We start from the raw sequence: 21,615 nt of genomic DNA on the forward strand, positions 1-21,615 counted from the left end.
CTGCCGGGAGCCAGGAGGCGGAGGGGGCGGGCAGGGCGAGACAGATGGCTGAGTGGGTGGGCTGCTTGGGAGCCCCAGCCTCCCTTGGTGGCGGGGGGTGGGGGGATTGAGACAGATCAAGCTGCCTCCCTTGCTGGGGGGGTTTGGTTTGGAAGGTGGGAGACCACTGCCCTGGGCCGTGGAGCCGGGGGCGGGCACTGAGAGCTCAGGGCTGACCCGGGAGTGCCCGGCAAGGCCCATGGTGAGGGCTGGCAAAGGTGTGGTGTGGGGGCGGCTGGGCTCCCCGCAAAGCACCAGCACCACCTCCTGCCCCATCTTGAGATGCTCAGGTGGCACTGGGGGCCCTGGCTCCGAGCACCCCACATGTGGGCAACCTGGATGCCTCCCACGTTCCTGAGAGCTGAGCTCAGCCAGAGCACAGGGGACCTCCCGTCTGAGTGCAAGGGTGGAGGATCTCCAGCCTTGGCCTCCCCAGGGGCCTGCCCCCGCCCCCTTCCAGGATCCAGGGAACAGGCCCCCAGTGAACGGCTCTCCTGCTGCTGGGGCCCGTGGGCTCAGGGACAGGAACCAGGCTGGCTGGTGGCCACTAGGGTTCTCCCGAGTGGCCTGCTCACTTTGCAGGATCGCTAGATGGCCCCTTGCACGTATGTGCTCAGTCATGCCCGACTCTTTGTGGCCCTGTGTGGTCCGCCAGGCTCCCCCGTCCATGGGATTCTCCAGGCAAGAATATTGGGGTGGGTTGCCATTTTCTCCTCCAGGGGATCTTCCCGACCCAGGGATGGAACCCGCATCCATCAGCAGCTTCCAAAACCACATCCTGATGGCCGGGGGACAAGGAGGTGAGGAAGCTGAAGAAGGTAGGACTCCGGACTCAGTGGAGGGGTTCATAGCTTGTGGTTTATTGACATGAGCATGGGGGCCCCTGGACTTGTCCCTCGGATGGGGAAACCGCCACCCCATCTGGTAACAAACCCCTTCACATGGAACACCACTTCCAGGAAGCCCACCAAGATGCACACAAACCCCTGGCAAGGCTGCAGGCGTATTTGGAGAAGCTGTGGAGCCTTGGGGGAAGAGCGCAGGCCTCCGGGGGTGCCCACAGGGCTGCAGCTGGAAGCAAAGCCAAGAGCTCATCACACCCAGGCCCACCTGATCCATTTGGCTCGGGGCCGGCCGGGCCCGGGAGCAGTGGGGCTGTCCACCCTCCCTGGGAATACTGCGGAAGTGGCCAGGACACCCGAGTCCATGGTGGAGCTCCAGCTGTGGGGCAAGGGTGACGGGGAGGGGGAGCCTGAGCGCTGGCCTAGGGAGGGCAGGGGTCACCGGTAGCCAACTCAGGGCCCCAGACTGACAACCTGTGCCTCTCCCTTGAGGCCTGGCCCCTGCGGCTCTTCCCAAGCCTGGACGCTGAGGCTGGGCTGCGTCAGGGGGCCCGCCTGCCCACCCCTGCTGCCTGTGGAGTGGCCCCACTTGTCAAAGCAGGGCTCAAGGGTCCGGCTGCCGTCTTCCACACAAGGAAGGCGCCGGCATCAGTAGCTTGCCTCCTCCCCAACCCACTTAATGTTAAGAATAGACACTAATAATACTTAATCACCCCTCCCTGCGGGCGGGGAGGGTTGCTAGTCCTGGCACCATCGCCCCCGAAGCCCCGTGCCCTACCGAGGGGACACGGAGGCCCAGGGCCGCACAGTGACCAAGGGACAGAGCTGGGCTTGGGGGGGGACTGTGGTCCTAGACCGGCGCCCCCGGCTGGGGGGCCTCTTAAGACCGTGGCCTTAAGGGGCAGTGGGTCAGGACTCGAGGAGGCCGACGGTGCCCAGTCCAGGTTGAGGGGGGACGGCCCTGCGATGAGGCGCTGCAGGAGGCCAGCCCCTCTCGGGGGGAGAACAGGGGGCATTCCCTCGATGCCCCCCTCCCCAACCTGAGGGCCAGCTGACCAACCCGTGTGCCGAGAGGGCCCAACGAGGGGGCTTCTGGCTCCCGGAAGGCGGGACCTTCGGGTTAGACGGAGCAAGACCTGCTCACTTGGCCACCAAAGCTCTGAGCTGCGGTGATTAGCTTAAGAGGCTTCTATGGCAAGCCCAGGACCCCGCTCAGCCACTTCATTCCTGCTGCTAGGGCTGGGGGCTGGGGTGGGCAACGCTGAGTCTGGGAGCCGGCCTCACAAGGGGCTCTCAGCCCCTCCCTGGGTGAGGAGGGCCTGGGCTCCCTTAGTGCAGCCTGTCCTGGGCCCTGCTGCTGGGGGGACTCTGACCGCCTCCTCCACGCCACCCCGCAGCCTGGGGACCCCGGCACTAAACCCCTCCCACAGCCCAGTCCCCAGTGACCTTCTCTGAAGCCTCATCCAAGTCACCCGCCACACTTCCCCACCCATTATGAAGATCCTACGTCCTCTTGCCAGAGGATCCCCCACCCTGCCCCGCTTCCAACTCCACACCAACTCGGGGGGAGCCAACCTGTCATGCACTTCCTGCAGCCTTAGGGCTGCAGGGGCCAGCGGGTGACGGGCAGAGGAGGGCAGTGGAGGCTGGGACCGGAGCACAGACGCCCCTCTGCTCTCCCGCTGCCTCCAAACGTGGCCAGGGCCCCTCGGGCATGCATCCCGATGAAACCAACTCAACCATTGACATGCCAGGCCCTCTGGAACATCCCAGACAGCGGCACGGACCTGCCGTCGGGTGGAGCTCGGTCCCTTGGCCTGGGGTCCGATCAGAGACGGGGGGACGGGACCAGGAGGGTGGGGAGGCAGGTGGGGCCACGGTCACCCCAACTCTGGAGCCCTGAGGTCTGGTCCAGGCCGTGCAAAGGCAGAAAGAACTCTGCTGGGGAGAATTCTGCTCAAAATCACGCCGCTCTGACAAAACAAATCCTGCTTCTGTTAAAAAAAACAAAAAACTGCAGCGTGCTCCGGGCATCCATCCCAGCCCAGCGGCCCCAGCCTTGCCCACAGCTGTTTAAGGCACTTGAATGGCTTATTTACACCACCTGGAAAAGGATGTGTTTCAATCCTGATTGAGGGGAAAAAAATTTCAGTAATACTGCAAAAGGAGTGTCTCACAAAAAAAAAAAAAAAAATCAATACTTAAAAGTTCCCTAGAGAATAAAATAAAAGTGGAGCTCTGCTTAAGTTACATGACCCACGGATCCTCTTGGCACTGACAGAACATGGACCAAACCTGAAATACTGCTTCTGAAGGAAACGCTTCCCTGGGAGAAGAACACAGACTGGACACACGTGTCTCTGTCTGGGCATCCCCTCCTTGGGGCACAAGCCACGTGCGGGCACCAGGGAGGGCCAAAGGTGGGTGCCCCGTCTCTTTCCCACGAGGCCCACCCTTCACACTCGGGCACCGGGAGCCCCGGGCACCCCCCAGAGCCTCGGTCATGGGCAGTCGGGGGGAATAAGAAACCTCTGCGCGGCGCCCAGGGCACTCTGGACAACATCTGCAGCTCCCAGCCTTGCCCGAGGCCCCCAGCGCCCAGCCACTTGGCGTGCATGCCCAGTGTCTTTGGTGTGGCTGCAGCCGCCACCTGCAGCCTGGGTCCCGCCCCCCCGGCCCCTCCGGAGCCGCTTTCCTCCATGAGGGTGCTCTCCCGAGGCCGTGGGGGGCATCGCCTGCCCACCTCCCGCTGGGTCCTAAGGCATCTGTGGGGGAGGATCACGGGGTAGGGGGGCGGGAGTCCGCGCCTCCTAGCTTCGTGGAGCGTCAGGCTCTGGCTCCAGCAGGTCCTGGGGGTCCCGCAGGAAGACCACCACGACCGTGATGTTGTCGCGCGAGCCCCGCTCGCGGGCGGCGGCCACCAGCTCCTCGGCCACGCGCAGCCCGCTGCCCTGCGGCCCTGCCAGCTGGCTGCGCACGAGGCTGGCCACCTCCTGGTGGGGGACCACATCGAAGAAGCCGTCACAGGCCAGCAGCAGGTAGTCCTCAGAGCCCGTCAGCTCCCACGAGGCCGCGTCTGCCTCCCCAGACACGTAGGGCTTCTGGAAGACATCCCCTGGGCCGGAGGAGGGTGGTGGGGAGGGTGGTGAGGGCCTGGTGCCCTGACCGCAGGCCCTGGCCCCTGACTGCAGGCCCTGGCCGGCCTGTGGCTATCCCACCTCCAAGGCGTGGCGGCTCACAGGGCACACGCTGCCAAAAGGTAGCTTCATGAGGTGCCAAGTGCTCTGGGCGGCAGACAGAGCAGGGCAGTGAGAGGAGGGGGCTGGGAGGGGCTGGGTCCCTGGGGGGTGGGTGGGGAGAGAGCCGGGAGGCATTTCTTCAGCCCTGGGGGGAGACGGAAGCTCTGCAGTCGCTGGAGGCCAAGGGGAGGAGAGGGACTGCTACTTTGTCTTTAAGCTAGAGAACGCCTCACCGGCAGGAAAGCACAGCAAGGTGGGCCAGCCTCCTTTACGGACTGCCCAAGGATCAACTTCAGCCCTCAAGGGGCAGCCAAGGGCTTCCCCCGGACCCTCCCGAGAGACTGTCTTAAGACGGTGACTTAAACTGCTGTTATCTAACTGGAAGGCAAGCTTCTAAGGCGTCTGCACCTGCTGTGCCGGGCCCCCTCCCACCCCCTGGCCTCCTTACCGATGGCTCTGGACACAGCCAGGGTCCCGTTGACCCTCCAGCAGTCCATGTGCGACACGAAGCCACCCAGTGCCTCGATGCGGTCCTTCTCGTCCTGTGGAGACAGCCAGGGTGGGCCGGGGGGGCTGGCAGGCGGTGGGGGGGTGTGCCCATGCCGCCCGAGGGGAGGCCAGCTGACATCCAAAGCAGCACTGGGAACCATGTGGCGGGGAGACACGCCAAACCACCCGAACCACCCCACTGACGCAGGCGCAGCTAACGGTGCCGCTGCCGAGGCGGACGCGCGCCCCATGCCCCACAGCTTTTAGGGCTTGGGGAACATACTCGCAGCAGCCGAGAGCCAGGGCCCGGGTCGCTGCAGGGCCCTCCGCTGCCGTCTCTCGGGGACGCTGTGCCTCCCTGTCACGGGCCCCTGGGCAGGGCTGGGTGACGCTGAACAGGCCCTGGATGAGCTCTGGGCAACCCCCCCGCCCCGGTCTGGCTCCCTCGAGCTCCACCGCGGGGCTCCAGGCCTGAGAGGGCCGCACAGGCCCGGCCCAGCCTTGGGTCCTGAAACTGTCTCTGGCCTCCAGAAGCTCCCAGAGCAGAGGCGTCTCCAACGCGGCTACAGCCACCCTCATGCCCGCCCCGCGGCTCCCGTCTCTGCCCCCGCCTGGTCCAGGCGGGGTATCCTGGGGCACGGGCCCCCCACCAGCTCGGCCGCCCTCCCACCCTAGCCTCCCCAAGGCCAAGCCCAGAGCTGCTGGCCAGGGGTGGGTTCCTGCAGCCCCACTCATCCAGGGCCCTGTCTACCGCGTCCTCCCATGGGCCCCACCCTCCCAGCCCATTCACCTGTGCCCCCCACTTCTCAGGAGGTTCACCCATTGCCTGCCACCTCCCCCGTGCAGAGCCTGGAGCTCCATGACCCCAGCCTTGCCCAACTCAAGGGTGGGTGTGTGTGTCTTGCAGCCCCTCCAGGCCCCACACCCTCAGGGAGCACCCCACCGCCAGCTCTGGGGCCTCAGGCCAAAGCCATGGCCGCCCTCCTGGGTGCCAAGGCCTCCCGGACTCCGCATCCCTGAAGCCCAGACCTTTCCTTTTCGCCCCCCTTGCCTTCACGGGCAGGCCCTCCCCAGAACTGCCCGATAGCTTCCCTGCGACCCGGCCCCCAGCTAGCCCTCTGCTGGCCCCACTGTTCCGGAGGCTGCCAGGCTCCCTGCCAAGCGTGTCTGGAGTCTCAGCGGCGGCTCCTGCTCCCCCGCCCTCCCTGTCCTCCGGCCGCCTGCTGGGCCGCACCTGCCACAGGGTCTGCATGTGTTCGCATCCCCAGCACCTCCTCCTGGCCCGCTGCCCCAGGCCTGGCCCCTCCCAGCTCCGACCTGGCGCCACCACCGCCTGAGGCCTCCCCCACAGCCCGATGCTCCCCGCCTGTGCAGGAGAGGACTGCGCGTTAACCCTGCCTCCTGGGCCGCCTGCCAGCAGATACCCAGCTCCGTCCTGCAGCTCTGGGCTCCATGTCGCCGAGACAGGAAGGGCTCTGTGAGATTCCTGGCGGCCAGCGCACCCAGCTTTAGGGGACCTGCTGGAGCGAAGCGGGGCGCCCTCCCTCTGGAGGAGCGCCTGGAGCCCCCCGGGAGGATGGGGCCCCCTTACCTGCCGCTCGGGTCTGTGTGGCTCCATCAGCTTCACTGCCTGGCCTTGCCGCACCAGGAGAACCTGGGAGTCCCCGAGCCAGGCCACGTGCAGGGTGTTGCCCGCGATGAGCGCGCACACGCCCGTGGTGCCACTCTGTAGCCGCTGCAGGGAGAGAGCGACGTGGGTGAGGGAGGGGGAGAGGGCGATGCGGGTGAGGGAGGCGAGGAGGCCGCGGGCACGCACCCATACCGGCCAGATGCCCACCCTGGAATGGCGCTCAGCGGCAAACAGGAACGGACCCACACACGCGGGGACCCATGCACGTGGGGACCCCGCGGCGTGAAAGGGGCGTTGACATCGAATCAGCACGCACAGACACTGCCGTCTGCGATGTCGGAAAGCAGACAGCTGGGGGGTCTGGGGAGCGGACCACAAAGGCTGGAAGGAACTTCGGGGGTGATGGGGACGTCTGTTACTGCGGTGAGAGGCACACGGGCACAGAAACACGTGCCAACACCCCCCAGCCAGTACTCTGGACACGTGGAGCCTGTCACGTGTCAATTACACCTCAGCAAAGGTGAGTCTGGGTCATCATAGCCTGAGCTAAGCACCTGCTGCAGGGAACCCTTTCTCACTCCTGGGTGCCTGGGCGCCCACGCCGGGGTCTCGGATCTGGAAGCTTTTCTGTTCCGATGCAAAGTCCAGCCCTGTTGAGGGTCTGTGCTTAGACTGTGTCCCCTTCCCCACACCCCCTCTGGAGCCACCTGGCTGTTTCCAGGTCTCTAAAACCATCTTAGCATCCACCCTGTGGGCCTGGAGGACCCTGAGGTGTGAGGGGACGGGAGGTGGGCAGTCAGGTCAGGAGCCAGATGCACCCCGTTTTCTTTCAGAAACAAACGGTGGGTCCGTGTAGCTGCCAACACCCGCAGTCCGGGCCGGCCTGCCTGGGGGGCCGGGGGAGGTGGTTCTAATGCTGGAACAGTAACACCTTGTTACTCTCTGTCTCAGCGATCTGCGGTCAGTCACCTCTCATGTCACCACGGCAGAAAGATCACACGCTGCGATGGAGGCTCCGATGACAGAGTTTTTGGCAACAAGGTGTTGTTTAAGGTGCCTGCTGTGTTCAGACATGACGCTGCTGCCTGCTTGCAGACGAGGGCAGAGTGCAAACCCAGCCTTTATCTGCACCGGGAGCCTGACAGTCACGTGACTTGCTTCATACGCGCACATCGCGGAGGTGGTCTGGAACCAAACCCTCGAGGCCTCTGAGGTCTGCCTGCCCTGATCCTGTGCTTCGTTTTCTGCATTTTACGATGCGGAGACGAACGGAGGGCCTTCTGAACCTTGAAGCGGGCCCTCGCTCCCAGAGCTTACTCCAAGAGAGTGCTACTGTCTCCCCTGACGTGCTCCGGCTGCTGGAGCCAGCCGGTCTGAGCCCAGGTCCTCAGCCACTTCCATGGTCCCTGGCCCAGGCCATCTTCCCCGCCCTGATGGCTAGGGACCGCCCCGTGGCCCAGAGCCCCTAGGTCTAGTCAAACCATCCGATTCTCAGCTTGCCGCGGTGCCTGCCCACGGGAGCCACGCCGTCCTCTGTCCCCTGGCCGACCCTGGGGGCTTCCCGAGTGGCCCTGGCATGGCGTGGCGTCTCCTCTTGGGAACCATGAGGAAGAGCCCCGCGCCTGTCATCCCGCCGCCCCTGATTACGAGACACGTCTCGCTGCCCGCCCTGTGAGGCCCGCACACCCTCTGCTGGAGAGAGCCCCACGCGGGATCCGGCCACAGGCCCGTCGAGGTAGGAGGAAGCGGACGCGCTGGCCAGCGGGCTTCGGCGGGGGCCCTTCCGCCGCCTTCCTCGCAGAGGCCTGTCCCGGCGGCCCCACTCTGCACTCACCTCTCGCCGGGCCTTCCAGAGGAACATTTCATCGGTGCGGCGGAAGGCCGCGCGGAGGGCCTCCGCGGGGTCCGTGGCCAGCTCCGGCTGGCGGGCGGCGACCGCGTGCACGTGCACGGACGCGTACCTCGCAGCGTCCGCTCCTCCGTGCCCGTCGAACACAGCGAAGTAGGCGCGGTCCACCGAGTCCTGGCGGGGAGTGCGGGGCGGGGTCACGGCCTGGGCGGAGCCGGGCGCTGGGGGACCGCACGGCCTCCCCACCAGACAGGCTGAGCTGGGGGCGGGTTGGGGCGTGGGCTTGGGGAGGACGACCCTCAGGAGCCTCAGTTTCTGCTCCGGCCCGGTTACGGGGGCGTGTGGACAACGGCAGAGGCCCCAGGCGGCTCTGGGGGGTGGGGCGGGGTGCAGCTCAGCAAGCAGGGGGCCGGGTGGGCGGGGCCCGGGCCTCCCCAGCGCAGCGGGGCGGGGACGATGAGCGCGGCTGCCCAGACCCGGGCAGGTGCTTACGGCAGCCGTGGGCGTCCCACTTGCCTGGGCTCCGGCCGGTGGCCCCGCTGGGCACCAGGGTCCACTCCCACCCCGGGCCCCCACTCACCTCCAGGCCGAAGAGCAGGTTGAAGGCGGGGAGGCACACATGCCGGTCCTCCATCCTGCGGCGCGCGTTGCGGATGGCGTGCGCGGAGACCAGCCACTGCCGCTGCGGGGCCCGGGCCGCTGCCGGGACCTGTTGCCACTGGCTGCACGCCTGCCAGAGGCGGTCGAAGAGGCTCCGTGCCAGGCCCGCGGCGTCCAGCACTGAGGGGCAGGACCGGGGGCTGTTAAGGAGGCAACCCCGCGAACCCCTGGGGGGCTCCCTGATCCCACCCCCCTGCTTCCCAAGACCCCTGGAGTCCATCAGCCTGACTGCCCGGCCCCCTGGGCACAGCAGCCTAAGGACCCCCGCTCACAGCCTGTGTCGCCAGTTACAACATGCCTGGTTTGGAAACAAGCACACAGGGAGCCCCTGCCGGACTGCACGGCTGCACCCCCAAGGAAAGAGCCAGAAACACAAAGATAATTTAAGAACAAGTGCAGGACCGCTAACTGTGCATTAATGAAAAACAATATACATCCAAAGACAGAGTAAAATATGGTCTGTTTTCCCAATAAAGAATTAAGAATTAAGCTGTTATTCTCGTACACAGCACCCCGGACAGCGGTCAGTGGAAGGAAGGAAGGAATGAAGGAGCTCCTGACGCACACAGACCTGGTGACTCTCCGGGGAACCCCGCTCAGTGGAAAAAGCCAATCGTGCGTGACATCACTTATCTGCATCCTCGAATGATAAGAACATAGGGATGGGGTGCTGTCGGGGCTTAGCGTGGGGGCAGGCGGGTGTCAGGGCGGCCACAGCAGTAACATGACATCCGTGTGGTTTGAAACTACGTCCAGACCCTCTCGTGCTATTTTATCTGTTTCCACTGCGGGACAGAGACGCGGGGGTCCTCACTGGCAGGTCTCACGACCAAGGCCACGGCTACCCGAGGGTCAAGTTCAATTTTAAAAAGTTCAAGGATGGAACGGAAATCGACTTTGCAAGCATATGAAGTGCTTCCGTCACAATCTTTTAAAAAAATCAACACTAAGGGAAAAAAATGTGAAAATGAGAGACAGAGGGGAAATTCCACATTTGATCATGAGAACGTGGACACCTCCGACCCACGTGGGCCCAGAGGATTTCAGAGGCAGGAAAGTCACAGACCCCACAAGCTCAGCAGCGGATGTCTGCAGGGCGGGGTCCCGAGCCAGGCTTTTCCTTAAGGACACTATTTGGTGCTTTCCCCATTTCCCACTGCAACCAGAGGCTGGTTTTGTTTTTTTGGCTGTGTTGGGTCTCAGTTACTGCACGTGGGATCTAGTTCCCCGACCAGGAAATCGACCCAGGCCCCGTGCATGGGGACCGTGGGGGTCTCAGCCACCACCAGGAATCCCAGAGTGGGGCCCAGCTCTCTGGGACGGGGCGGGCAGAGGCTCCCCCCCGCCCTGCCACACCTCTGCCCCCGGCAGGGGTTCTTAGAACTCCCGAGCAATGCCAGTTTTGCAAGAATGGCTTCGAGGGACAGACTTGCCTGCGCTCCACTCCCATGACGGGGGTGAGCTGATGAGCGTGGCAGGCCCAGGCCTGCTTGGAGGGCAGGGCCAGCTGAGCTGGTCCCCCCTGCCCCGGCCCTCGGAGCCCCCAGGCCTGGCTCGGGGCTGTGAGCCGCACCAGCTCCTTTCCGCCAGCAGGTGGCGCTGGCTTCCCGCCGAGGGGCCAGGGGCATTTGTGGGCTGGCTGGCAGGCTTGGCAGAGGACAAAGGCGGTCTATCATCGCCCGCCTGCCAGCCTTGGGGCAGGAATGCGTGGCGGGGCTGGGCTGGAATGCAGCTGGGCGGGGAGCCAGGGAAAAGGCCGTGTGTGTGTGTGTGTGTGTGTGTGTGTGTGTGTGTGTCCCTGGGCCCTGCATTTAGCACTGATGCTGGGGGTAGTGATCATGTCAGGCGGTGGGGGTGCCAGGCAACCCCCTGTAACGTGTAACGGAGCAAACCGACGCGCCGTGCGTTCACCTTACACGTCACAGGTCAGTTGTGTCTCAAAACTAAGGACAAAGCAGCAGTGGGTCAGGAAGGGGCACGAATGGAGAGGCCTGTGGAGGCTCTCGCCGCCTGCTCCCGGGGCCGGACCCCGGGACCCACCCTGTCTCCCGGCAGGCATCCCACCTGACCCCCGCACCCTCGCCAGCCTGGTGAGCACGCAGGAGCCCAGGCCCTGCTCAGGGCGGGCCCACCAGGCGCGCCCCACGGCCTGGCCCAAGGCTGCAGTCCTGGTGCAACCTGAGCTGACCTCCACCCCGGGGGAAAAAACTACCAGGAAAGCAACTGAAGAGCCTGCAAAACAGGGCCTGCCCGGTGGGAGGCTCACTCCTGGCTGGGCTCCTCCGGGTGTGGACTGCAGGCTCGGAAGCAGGGCACGGGCTCTCAGGGATCCCCGAGTCACCATCCGGCCGGGTTCCCAAAAGTTCACAGCTGAGACACAGCCTGGACTCTGAATTTTCTACCCCTGGACCCTGCAGCTGCCCCTGAAGCCTGCTCCCACGTCACCACCGTGGTGCGCAGAGGTGGGAGGGCAGGCCCACGAGGGCTGCAGGCACCCCAGGCTCCTCCGGACAAGGCTGTCCACCGCCCAGGCTGCGGGGCTTGTCCTGCACGCTGGGGAGGCCTCTCCTGGGGCTCGGACTCTGCCACCCTGTCATGAGCCTGGCACTGCCCACCAGCGAAATCGGAAAGCAAAGGGGGCCAGGTGACCTGACACTCCCCTGCGGCCTGTCTCCCGCTAAGCCCCTGGGGCCCCGGAGGGGGGAACTCACGTGTCACAGGGGCCTTCTCCTCCGCTCTGTCCCCTCTGTCCTTGTCTTCCTCCTCCTGCTCCGGCAGCTTCCTGAACTCAGAGAGGTCAGACTGCAGCAGCTGGGAAACCGCCTCGTGGGCCAGGCAGGCGGCGACGGATGGCGGTGCGCTCCTGGGGATGGGGGCCTGGAGTGAGGGGCCCGTTCCTCGCAGGAGTTGGGACCCCGGGGTCTGCCCCGCACTCCAGGGACAACCCTGGCCCCCTTCCCCTCAGGGAGGTCCTTTGGGAGCCGGATGGCCGTCCCGGCAACGCCATTTATGGGGTGGTGCCTCGCTGGGGCTGGTGGGAGGGGGACCCATGGACGTGTGAGCTGAGTCTACTGGACAAAAGGCCTGACATCCGGCCTCAAGACAGCTCCTGGTCCCCAATACCAGCCGGGGATCTCTGGGGGTCGGGGAGCCCTACGAATCGAGTCGTGTGTGTTAGAGTCTAAGCCCAGCACCTCGGTACATGACCAGGCGTGGAAGCTGGGCTGTTGTAGAAGCTACCAGTTATGACAAGGTCCCCCGGGAGAGGGGGGCACGGATGCAGTCATGCTGGCATCTTTACTGAAGGGGGAAACGGGGGCAGAGACCCCAGGGAGACACCCTACGAAGACTGGTGAGCAGATCTCCAGCTGAGGACCGCCAGCAACGGCCAGAGGGACCGGCCCTGCAGACACACAGCTCCGGGACCCCGACCTCTGGAATCTTGGGAAAACATGGCTGTCGTTGAGGCTGCCCAGCCCACAGGGCTTTTTCGCCCCCGCCCCAGGAAAGGAATCCGGACAGTGCCACACCCACGGGCTGCGAGCCCCCATCACACGGGGCCCCGGGGGAAGCAGGCCGTCCAGGCAGCTGGGGAAGGGGGCTCTGGGGAGGCAGCTGCCAGGGTGACAGGGTCATGTCCTTGGTGTGGCCGGAGAAGGGATGTGACACCATCTGACCGGGCTTTTTCAGGCTGGCCTGGCCTCGCCGCGGAGGGCGGGCCTGGCAATGGACCGGAAGGGACGGGGCTGGTGTGTGGGGCAGGGGACCGGGTGGATCGCAGTACGTCTCAGGCTCCCAGGAGGCCAAGCGGCCTGGGGCATGTGGGCACGCGGTCTGGGTGGGAAAATGGGGTGGGGCAGAATGGCTGAAGGGGGCTGGGGAAGTGGGGTGATGCCAGGGGTGCCACCTGGAGCCAAGTCTGGGAAGCGAGACCTGGCTGGCTGCTTCCCAGGGCAGACAGGCTGTGCAGAGCTGAGGGTCAGCGCAGGCTTGGGTGGGGAGCAGGAGGGGCCAGGAGGCCTCCCGGCAGGAGAAGAGGGTTGTGCGAGGGCTCCGGGAGGCCTAGGGTGGAGAGCGAGGCCAGCGGGAAGCAGTATGGGGAACTCTCACCATGGGCTCCGGGGCGTGCGGGCACAGCCCCCAGACTCAGGGACCGGATCCCACCATGGAAGGCCCCAGCTCTCTGGGTCCCAGGGCTGGCATCCTGGCCTGTCCCCGAGGCCAGGCACACCCAAGGGCAGCTGGGCACTATGCCGGGCGGAACCAGGCCCTCCCGATGGCTGGGCGGGTGTGTCCCTCTGGGCAATCCCTGGTGAGTCTGCAGAGGGCCTGAGGGAGCTGCTGGGATGAGTCTGTCGTCTTTTTTCAAAAATGAGAAGCTGACTCAGGGGCACAGCCCCTGGAACCCGCCTTTGAAAAACAGCCAGCAGAGACCTGAGGAGCACGCTCCTTGGCCCCACGGGGATCTCCTGCCTGGAGCTGGGCCCCCTTTCCCGGTGGGGAGAACTGTGCTTCTGCTCCCAGGTCCCAGTGTGGGGCGAGGCCGCAGCGGCTTCCTGCGACCCGGAGCCCTAGTGGGGGGGGTCAGGGAGGTGGCTTCCGGCCTTGGGGACAGGACAATGCCTGGCCGTGGGCCCCGCCTGGCGCCCCAAGGCCACCAAAGACTCCAGTGAGGATGCCTCACGACAGGCACCAGGTACCCAAGAAACGAGAACCGCTCCGGTCCACCGCCTGCCAGGTTCCCAGGGAGCCCGCAGGCACGCAGCAGAGATGGAACTGCCTCTCAGTGACTGCGGGGTCCGGCCCGCCCCGGGGCCTGGGACGTGACCCCTGACGACGAGGAGGAGGAGGCTCTCACGCAGGATCCATTCACAACCGGCACGCTCGGGCCTGGATGCCCAAGCGCCTGCACACGGGCTTCTGGGTGTGCGGGTGGGCGCTGACCGCCAGACGGGAGACACACGGAACAGCCGTGTCCACACAGGAAAGAAAGGCTGGGGACAGACGAGAGCAATGGAAAGCAAGTCCAGTCAAACGGCTGGAGGGCCTTCCCCGCTGGGGGCCTGGGTGCTGTCCCTGGTCGGGGACCTGAGATCCCACAGGCCGCGTGATGCAGCCCAAAAAAAAAAAGCTGGAAAATAGGACTTTTAAAATAACGCGTTTTAAGGTCCTTCGAAGGGCGTCCCTGGCTGCTCAGTGGTAAAGGATCCACCTGCCCATGCGGGAGACGCGGGTTTGGTCCCTGGCGTGTGAGCTCGTGTGCGCCGGTAGGGGTGGGTAACGAAGGCCCCGTCAGCACTACTGGGCCTGTGCTCTAGAGCAACTACCGAAACCTGCACGCCCTGGAGCCCCTGCTCCACAGCAGGAGAAGCCTGTGACCCAGACCAAGAGCAGCCCCCGCTCGCCGCACCTGGAGAAAAGCCTGTGCAGCTTCCCAACACAGCCGGAAACAACAGAAACAATGTTGAAACAATCATTCAAGGTGGAGAATTCCCTGGCGGTCTGGCGGTTAGGACTCTGCGGTCTCACTGCAGAGGGTGAAGGTTCAATCCCTGGTCGGGAACTGAGATACCGCCGGCTCTGGGGCTGTGACCCCTGACCTCTCACCTGTCACCAGCTGCAGGCCTGCACTATCTGCCCGCATAGACCCCTCGGGCCGACCCCCGTCTCTGGCTCAGGCCCCTCCCTGGGCAGGAGGGTCCTCTCGCCCTGTTCAGGTCCGGCAGGGACAGCGGCCCAAGGGGCTGCTGCAGGCTCGGGGCCCTTGAACATCCCTTCCGCCCCCCAAGTGCCACAGTGGTGCCCTCGTCTCGCCCCCCGTCCAGCCCCCCAAGCCCCACTGTGGCCTCAGCCAGCCCCAGGCCCGCTCGACTCCCCTGGTGTACCTCTGAACTAGTTCCCCAAAGTAAGAGCAGCCAGCCTTACCCTCTGCATGCACCACGTGAACAGACAGGCCACCCGCGCTTTTGGACCCACGGCCGTCAGGCCCCTGCGGCCGACTGGACAGGCCTCGGGCCCCTCCCAGCAGTCGCCGGGGGTGCAGGGCAGGAGCTGGCCTGCCTCCAAGGATGCCGAACGCCAGCACTGGGGGTGAACAGTGACGGGCGAGGCCTCCGGGAGGGATGAGGCTCTGAGGCTGCCTTGTCCCCCAGCCCCACCCACGACCCTCTCCCTTGGGTGTCCCGTGGCTCTCGGTTTCCCTGACTCCCACTAAGCTGCTCACGTCCCTCTGACCTCATCTTCGTGGCCTGGGCAACGGGGACACGGCCACCACCACTCGGGTCTGGGTGGCTGGGGGACAGCGTGGCCTCGGGCCAGCCTCTGAGCCTCTGCCGCCCCGTCTGTGAGGGGACAGAAAGGCAACTTGGCGCCAGTACCCACGAGGGGATGGACTGAATCCCCCGGGAAGACCTGCCGAGGCCCCCGGTCAGAGGGGAGCCTGCCGGGGAGCAAGGCCTCGGCGGGTGGGGGACGGGGCACACGGGGGCAGGGCCCCCAGCCCCACGGGACGGGCGCCTTCACAGGGAGGGAGGCACAGATGAGGGCCCCAGCGCATTCAAGGCCGGGCTGGGCATGTGCCGACGGGCCAGGTCGCACACGGGGCCGGGCTGCACCCGCAGCTGAGACCAAGGTCGGGGCGGCCCTGACTGCTGGCCGCCTGGGTGCACAGATGGGGCCCTCGCGTTGATCAAAGACCCCCACCCCGCAGGCTGCAGCCCCGGGAAACCGAGGTAGCTGGTGGCGGGGGGATTCCCATGTGGAACGTGATCGGCAGGAGTGGAAGGTGCGAGTGAAGCCGACAGGGTGGGAGTCACGGTCCTGGGCCCCCCTGCCCGCCCCTGGGTCCCTGTCGGGGTCACGGTCCTGGGCCCCCTTCCCCGCCCCTGGGCCCCTCTCCCCGCCCCTGGGTCCCTGTTGGGGTCACGGTCCTGAGCCCCCCTCCCCGCCCCTGGGTCCCTGTCGGGGTCGCGGTCCCATGCCCCTGCCCCACCCCTGGGTCCCCATCCTGCACCCACACCGCTCACCGGCTGCTCAGGAAGCCCAGCGCCAGCTCGGCCAGCTCGCCCTCCACCTCCTCGAGGGTCAGCACCGGCCCCGGCACCTTCCATGGCAAGGGGCTCTCTGGGCTCAGCGGAGCCGGGAAGTCGCGGAGGAGCGCGTCCAGGAAGCCGGGGGTCTCCTCTGCCGTCTGGCTGTTCTCTTGTGGGGCCCCCGAGGCCATACCCAGGGCATTGGGGGGGCAGGGGAGCTGCTGCTAGGGTCCTTGGTCTTCTCTCTGCGGGGAGACGTGAGGGTCAGCGCCCAGGGCTGGGGGTGACCGTGCCCATGCCCTGCAGCACTGAGTGCCCACTTTTCCCTGCTTCCGCTTGGAAGCCGGGACCACACCAAGACCGGGGCTCCAGGCGGAAGGGCAGGGCCACCCCTCACACGCAGTTAGTTCTGAGGCCCATGTGGGAGGGACAAACCCTGATGGGGGACCTGGGGGGTCCAGAGGGGTGGCTTCTGGAGACAGAGCCGGGGGGGAGGTGGTGGTGCAGAGGGATCCCGGCTGGAAGCAGAAGGCATGCTCCTGGCAGAGAACAGCCTGAGCGGGCAGAGGCAGGCAGGAGCGGGGCTGGGGCCAGGGCCCGGAGGCAGGCGGATGCGGCCTGTGGCCTGTGCAGGGGGTCCATGTGCCCCAGGAGGCCACCGGAGGCAGCCCCGTGGTGCAGCAGAAGGCTCCCCCAGGACACGCGGGGCCTGGGAGAGGTGGTCAGACCTTCCGTCCTCCCAGGAGTCCCAGGCCTTCTGAGGCTTAAAGGGCTTGACCACGGGGTAAGTGTCCCCAAACATCCCGACTGTCCTGGGCTTTGAATGGCTGGAGGATGGGGGACCCGGGGGCCCCCGACCCTCTGAGGATCAGAGTTCCTAACTCGGCATGAGTCTCTGGGAAGGACGGGTGGGTGTGGGCTTGGGGGAAGGGAAGCAAGATGGGTGATGAGCGGAGGGTCTTGGGGGCAAAGGGAGGTAAATTAAGAAACACATGGAGCAGGAAATGGCAACCCACTCCAGCGGTCTTGCCTGGAGAACTCCATGGACAGAGGCTACAGTCCATGGGGTCACAGAGAATCGGACACGACTGAGCAACTGACACGCACATCCGTTCTATGGCGCCGTCTCTGTCCTTGCGTAGAGACATGTGTCTTTAGGAGAAACACGAAGGCGTGACTTACGATGCCCTTTCGTATTTAAGGAGAGAAGGTTCTGGGGACAGGCTCACATTCACAGTCAGCCCTCCCATTTGCTGACAATGAGGGACCACAACACAGCCCCTGGTCCAGAGAGCAAACGGGGCAGAAACGTGAGCACCATGGAGTGGATGCCGGCCCGGCCCCCCTGCAATTCCAAGCCCTGAAATCACTCGTGAGATGTGTGATCGGGGTCAAACGGGCAGACAGCCACTCGCAAACCTCCCAGGATTGGAGGGCGGCACACAGCGGTGATCCAGAACCTTCACCTTCCACCTCGCTGCCACGGCGGCCTTGGGGGTGTTTGGGGGCCTGGCCTGGAGACGCTGTTCCCTGGGCCTGGAGCCCACTCCCCTCTGCAGCAGCTGAGCCCGGGCTCTGCTCTGTGCCCAGCGCCCCTTCCCCTGCGGGGTGCTGGCTGGCGACTCTCCTCAGAGGGGCAGGTGGGCATCACCAGCACCCCAGCTTTGCTTTCACAGCACCCGGCAGGACAAAGGGCAGGAAATGAGTGGGACGCGGCACAGCCTTCCCCGGGACGCCCGGGGTAAGGGACGGGACGGTCTCCTTCCTGCCCATGCTCTTCTCGACCGGCTCCGGGATCCAGGGCGCGTCCCACGCCAACAGGAGCCTGGGCCGAGAGACGGCAGGAGGGAGGCAGCCCTGGAGGGTGGGCCGGGGCCCTGGGCTCTCCCGGGACCACCCAAGGAACTGGTCGGTGAGGACAGAGCCTGGTCACCGGTCAGCAGGCCGGCAGGACGCGGCGGGGCCAGGTCGGGTGTGAGCACCGGTGGGAGGGGGCTGGTGAGAGGCCGGGGCGGGACCCGGGCGTGAGGACCTGCGGGGGGCGAGGGAGGGACCCTGGGCCGCCAGCCCCCGCTGCCACCTGCTCGACCCGTCTGGCCCAGCGTGGCCCGTGGCCAGGCCCTCCCGCTCTTGGCATGAGGCCCCCCCAAGGCTCTGCTTGCAGTGGAAATAACTGTACTGCCGCCTAATACCCGCAGGGGACCAGCACGGTGCAGGCCACTCAGGGGCCTCTGGCCCCTCCTCTCACCCACCAGACGCAGGGCGGCAAAGAAAGGGCCAAGCCAGCTACCCAGGGTCCCCGTCACGGGCCTGGCTCCCAGCCCACTCCTTGGGGGCTGCTGACCTCGGGGGGCTGGCCACTCCCAGACCCCTCCCTCATCTCTGCGCCCGAGACCCTGAGACGCGCGTGCTCTGCCCCACCTTGGCCGAGAGCCCCACAAAGTCTTCAGGGTTCTACAGACCTTCTGCTCACACCTGACTTGTCAAAGTCCATTTTTCTTTTTCTTTTTCCATTTAAAATATCTACTTTCCTCTAGTTTAGCCATCTTGACTTAGAAGCTCAACTCGCATATTTGTAAGCCTGGGTTTTGATCCACCACATAGACAAGGCAGCTACTTGTGGACTCCTGCTTGACTTCCCAACAGGAGGGAAAAGAGAAAGAGAGCCTTAGGAAGGGAAAACTGCATCTCTGTTACAAAAGCATCGTCTTCGTTGCTGCAAACTGTTCTGTAAGTGGAGAGTCTTATTTCTTCATTCGTAAAGAGCCAGTGGGAAGAGTACGGTGGAAACCTTTCCAGATCTTTTCCTATGTGTATGTTTTCTTCTTTTTAATACATTTAAGGTAAAGCAATGTGTATGCTCCGTCAAGTCTGACTCTGTGGCCCTGTGGACTGTAGCCCGCCAGGCTCTTCTGTCTATGGAACTTTCCGGGCAAGAATCCTGGGGTGGGTTGCCACTTCCTGCTCCAGAGGATCTTCCTGATGCAGGGGTCGAACCCGCATCTCGTGCCTCCTGCGTTGGCACGTGGGTTCCTTGCCACTAGTGCCGCCTGGGAAGCCCAAGGTAAAGTATACACTACACATCGTTTATCATTTTATTCATTTTAAGTGTGGGTTTCCCTGATGGCTCAGTGGTAAAGAACCCACCTGTCAATGCAGGGGACGAGGATTCGATCCCTGGGTTGGGAAGATCCCTTGGAAAAGGAAATAGCAATACCAGTGCAGGAGACACAAGAGATGCAGGTTCGACCCCTGCATCAGGAAGATCCTCTGGAGCAGGAAGTGGCAACCCACTCCAGGATTCTTGCCCGAAAAGTTCCATAGACAGAAGAGCCTGGCGGGCTACAGTCCACGGGGCCACAGAGTCAGACTTGACGGAGCATACACATTGCTTTACCTTAAATGTATTAAAAAGAAGAAAATATACACATAGGAAAAGATCTGGAAAGGTTTCCACCGTACTCTTCCCACTGGCTCTTTACGAATGAAGAAATAAGACTCTCCACTTACAGAACAGTTTGCAGCAACGAAGACGATGCTTTTGTAACAGAGGTGCAGTTTTCCCTTCCCTTTCTGCTGCAGTATTCTTGCCTGGAGAATCCCCCTGGACAGAGGAGCCTGGCGAGCTACAGTCCACGGGGTCACAGAGAGCGAGACACGACTGAGCGACTAAACAGCAACACACGACTGCAGCTCATCCTCTACTCGTTTCAAGCGCACGGTTCTGCCGCACGAAGCGCGGTCACGCTGTGCAAACACCGCTTTCACAGGACTGACTTCTCATGAGACTGTAGCCTGTCCCCCACCACCCCCACCGGGTCTCTGGGTGTAGCAGCACCCTCTATGCGAGGCCCCTTTAAACACAGCTGCTGGCAACATGAGGGTGGAGAGGCGGGTGTCAGCTTCCTCCCAACACCCTCCGCAGGTGCGGCCTGAGGCTTGGCCCCTTAAAAGAGGAAGCTAAGATACTCGGTGGAACACGGTGGGCAGCAGACAGGTCCTACAGACAGAGCTGGCTTCGGGCCACATTAGAAAGGAATTCTAGGAATGAACCTGCGGAGGTTGGCCTAGCGGTCTGCGTCCTGTTTACCTCTCAGGACTGTGCTGACTACAAGCCTGGACTCAGCTACTCTGCAGTGAAGAAACAGGCTCTGGGAGGGTCAGCAAACCCCCACGGAGGCCGCACAGGCAGGAAACGGCCAAGCCGGGATCAGGTGGGGTCATCCCGGCCTTTGTTATTCCCAGCTCGGTGGCAGGAGAAAAAGACTTGAAATGTGACCATAGGCCGGATATGGCAGGAAAGGCAGAAATGAGCCTCCACTTCTACATCCGGCGGCCCCGGGGGGCACAGCTCGCCCTCGGAGCCTGCCCCAGCGTATGTCAAGAGGACGTGTGTCACCCAGCACGTGTCACTAAGGGCACGGTCCCCGCTGGGTGCCAGGCTGCAGGGCGGGGCCCAGCACCGTCGGGAGGGCCTGGCGCTGTTAGGCCTGGCACGAAGACCCCTACTACGGCCACCTGCCACTCCTCTGCTGCACAGAGAGGCTGAGGGGGCCGCCTGAAGCCGCACAGCTGCAGCGCGGGGCCTGCGCCTGGGGTTCCATCGCACACGCGTCTGGCTAACGCCACTGCACGCAGCCCGAGCGCTGGCTGGAAACGGAAACACTCGGATACACTCGGGGCCGGGCCGGGATCGGGGGGGGCGCCGGGGCGGCAGCTGCGGCCCGGCAAAGGTGCGGGGGGCTTGCTGGGGTAGGGGTCTGGGCCAGGGGTGCGGAGGGGAGCGCGGGACCCCGGGCAAGCGGGCGCGTTGCGCCTCGGCCCTTCACCGCGCGCCCCGGCTCGGCTCGGAGCTCCCCGCCGCACCCCCGGGCGCGCAGCCCCCAGGCCCGCCCCGGGCCCCCGACCCCGAGGTCCCCGCCCTGCAGCCCCCAGCCCCTCGCGGCCCCCCAGCCTGCCCTTCTGCCCCCGCCGGCGCACCCCTGCCGTCAGCCCCCCGCCCCGCGCCCCGCGCCCCCCAGATCCCTGCCGGCCTCACCCTCCGCCGCTCGGCCGCCCGGCGCCCGCCTGGCCGCCGCTCCGGCCGGCCCCGCCCACTTCCCGTCCGTCTGGCCCCGCCCACTCCGCCTCCGGCCGGCCCCGCCCACTTCCCGTGCGGCCGCGGCGCAGACGCAGTCAGGCCCGGGCGGGCGGGGCCGGCCTCTGCTGCCCCCTGGCGGCCGCCGCTGCAGGGCGCGGGTCTCCTCCGCCCGCGGCGGCCGGGTAGGTGGACGAAGTAACCCCTTCCTCGGGGACGCCCAGACACTCGGCAGCTTGCACAGTCGAGAACAGGTCAGCGGCTGGTGGAGCGGGGGTGCCACCCGGCACTGCCCGGGGCTCACGACCCTTTTAGGGACCCTTAATTTCGTATTGCCACAAACTGACACACAGTATCTGCAGGCCTGGAGGTCGGAAGTCTGCAGGGTCTCAATGGCCTACGTTTAAGGGTCATCAGGGTGCCCTTCCTTTCTGGGGGCTCTAGAGGAGAATCTGTTTTCCCTCCTTTTTCAGCTTCTAACTGCCCCGCCTCTTTTAGCTCATGGTCCCCCACCTTCGGAGCCAAAAAGACCCTCGTGATGACTTTGGGCCACCCAGATGGCCCAGGGTTATCTGTTCTAAAGTCATGTGAGCAGCCCTCATTCAGCTTGCAGCCCTGATTCCTCTTCACCACGTCATCTAAGAGCAAAACAGTTCCAGGGCCCAGGACCCGTATATCTCCGGGGGGCCGCTTCTCTGCCACCCTAGAGGACAAGGGAAAAACTGGGGGCCATGCTACACAGCTTGTGGGATACTACTT

The 21,615-nt window shown here is 64.8% G+C and overlaps 1 protein-coding gene across 1 annotated transcript; it reads right to left on the reverse strand.

Annotated features, from left to right (window-relative positions):
* Positions 1–878: 878 nt before the first annotated feature.
* Positions 879–20,892, reverse strand: PPM1F (protein phosphatase, Mg2+/Mn2+ dependent 1F). The gene is made up of 8 exons (XM_025267234.2): positions 20,818–20,892; positions 15,774–16,024; positions 11,460–11,611; positions 8,669–8,868; positions 8,074–8,262; positions 6,201–6,344; positions 4,569–4,662; positions 879–3,996 (listed from the first exon to the last, which is right to left on the reverse strand). Exons 2-8 carry the CDS (start codon positions 15,968–15,970, stop codon positions 3,692–3,694), a joined length of 1,281 nt encoding a protein of 426 aa, XP_025123019.2. The 5' UTR covers positions 15,971–16,024; positions 20,818–20,892; the 3' UTR covers positions 879–3,691.
* Between the last annotated feature and the right edge of the window lie 723 nt (positions 20,893–21,615).

Source organism: Bubalus bubalis, chromosome 17 (genome assembly GCF_019923935.1).
Source record: "Bubalus bubalis isolate 160015118507 breed Murrah chromosome 17, NDDB_SH_1, whole genome shotgun sequence".
NCBI lineage: Eukaryota > Metazoa > Chordata > Mammalia > Artiodactyla > Bovidae > Bubalus > Bubalus bubalis.

Coding starts and splice junctions, on each gene's coding strand:
- PPM1F (XM_025267234.2), bottom strand. CDS start 15,970: ATGGCCTCGGGGGCCCCACAAGAGAACAGCCAGACGGCAGAGGAGACC. Junction 8,869..11,459: donor GGAGAAGGCCCCTGTGACAC/GTGAGTTCCCCC, acceptor CCTGCCCCTCAG/TGCTGGACGCCGCGGGCCTG. Junction 4,663..6,200: donor CACACAGACCCGAGCGGCAG/GTAAGGGGGCCC, acceptor CTGTCTCCACAG/GACGAGAAGGACCGCATCGA.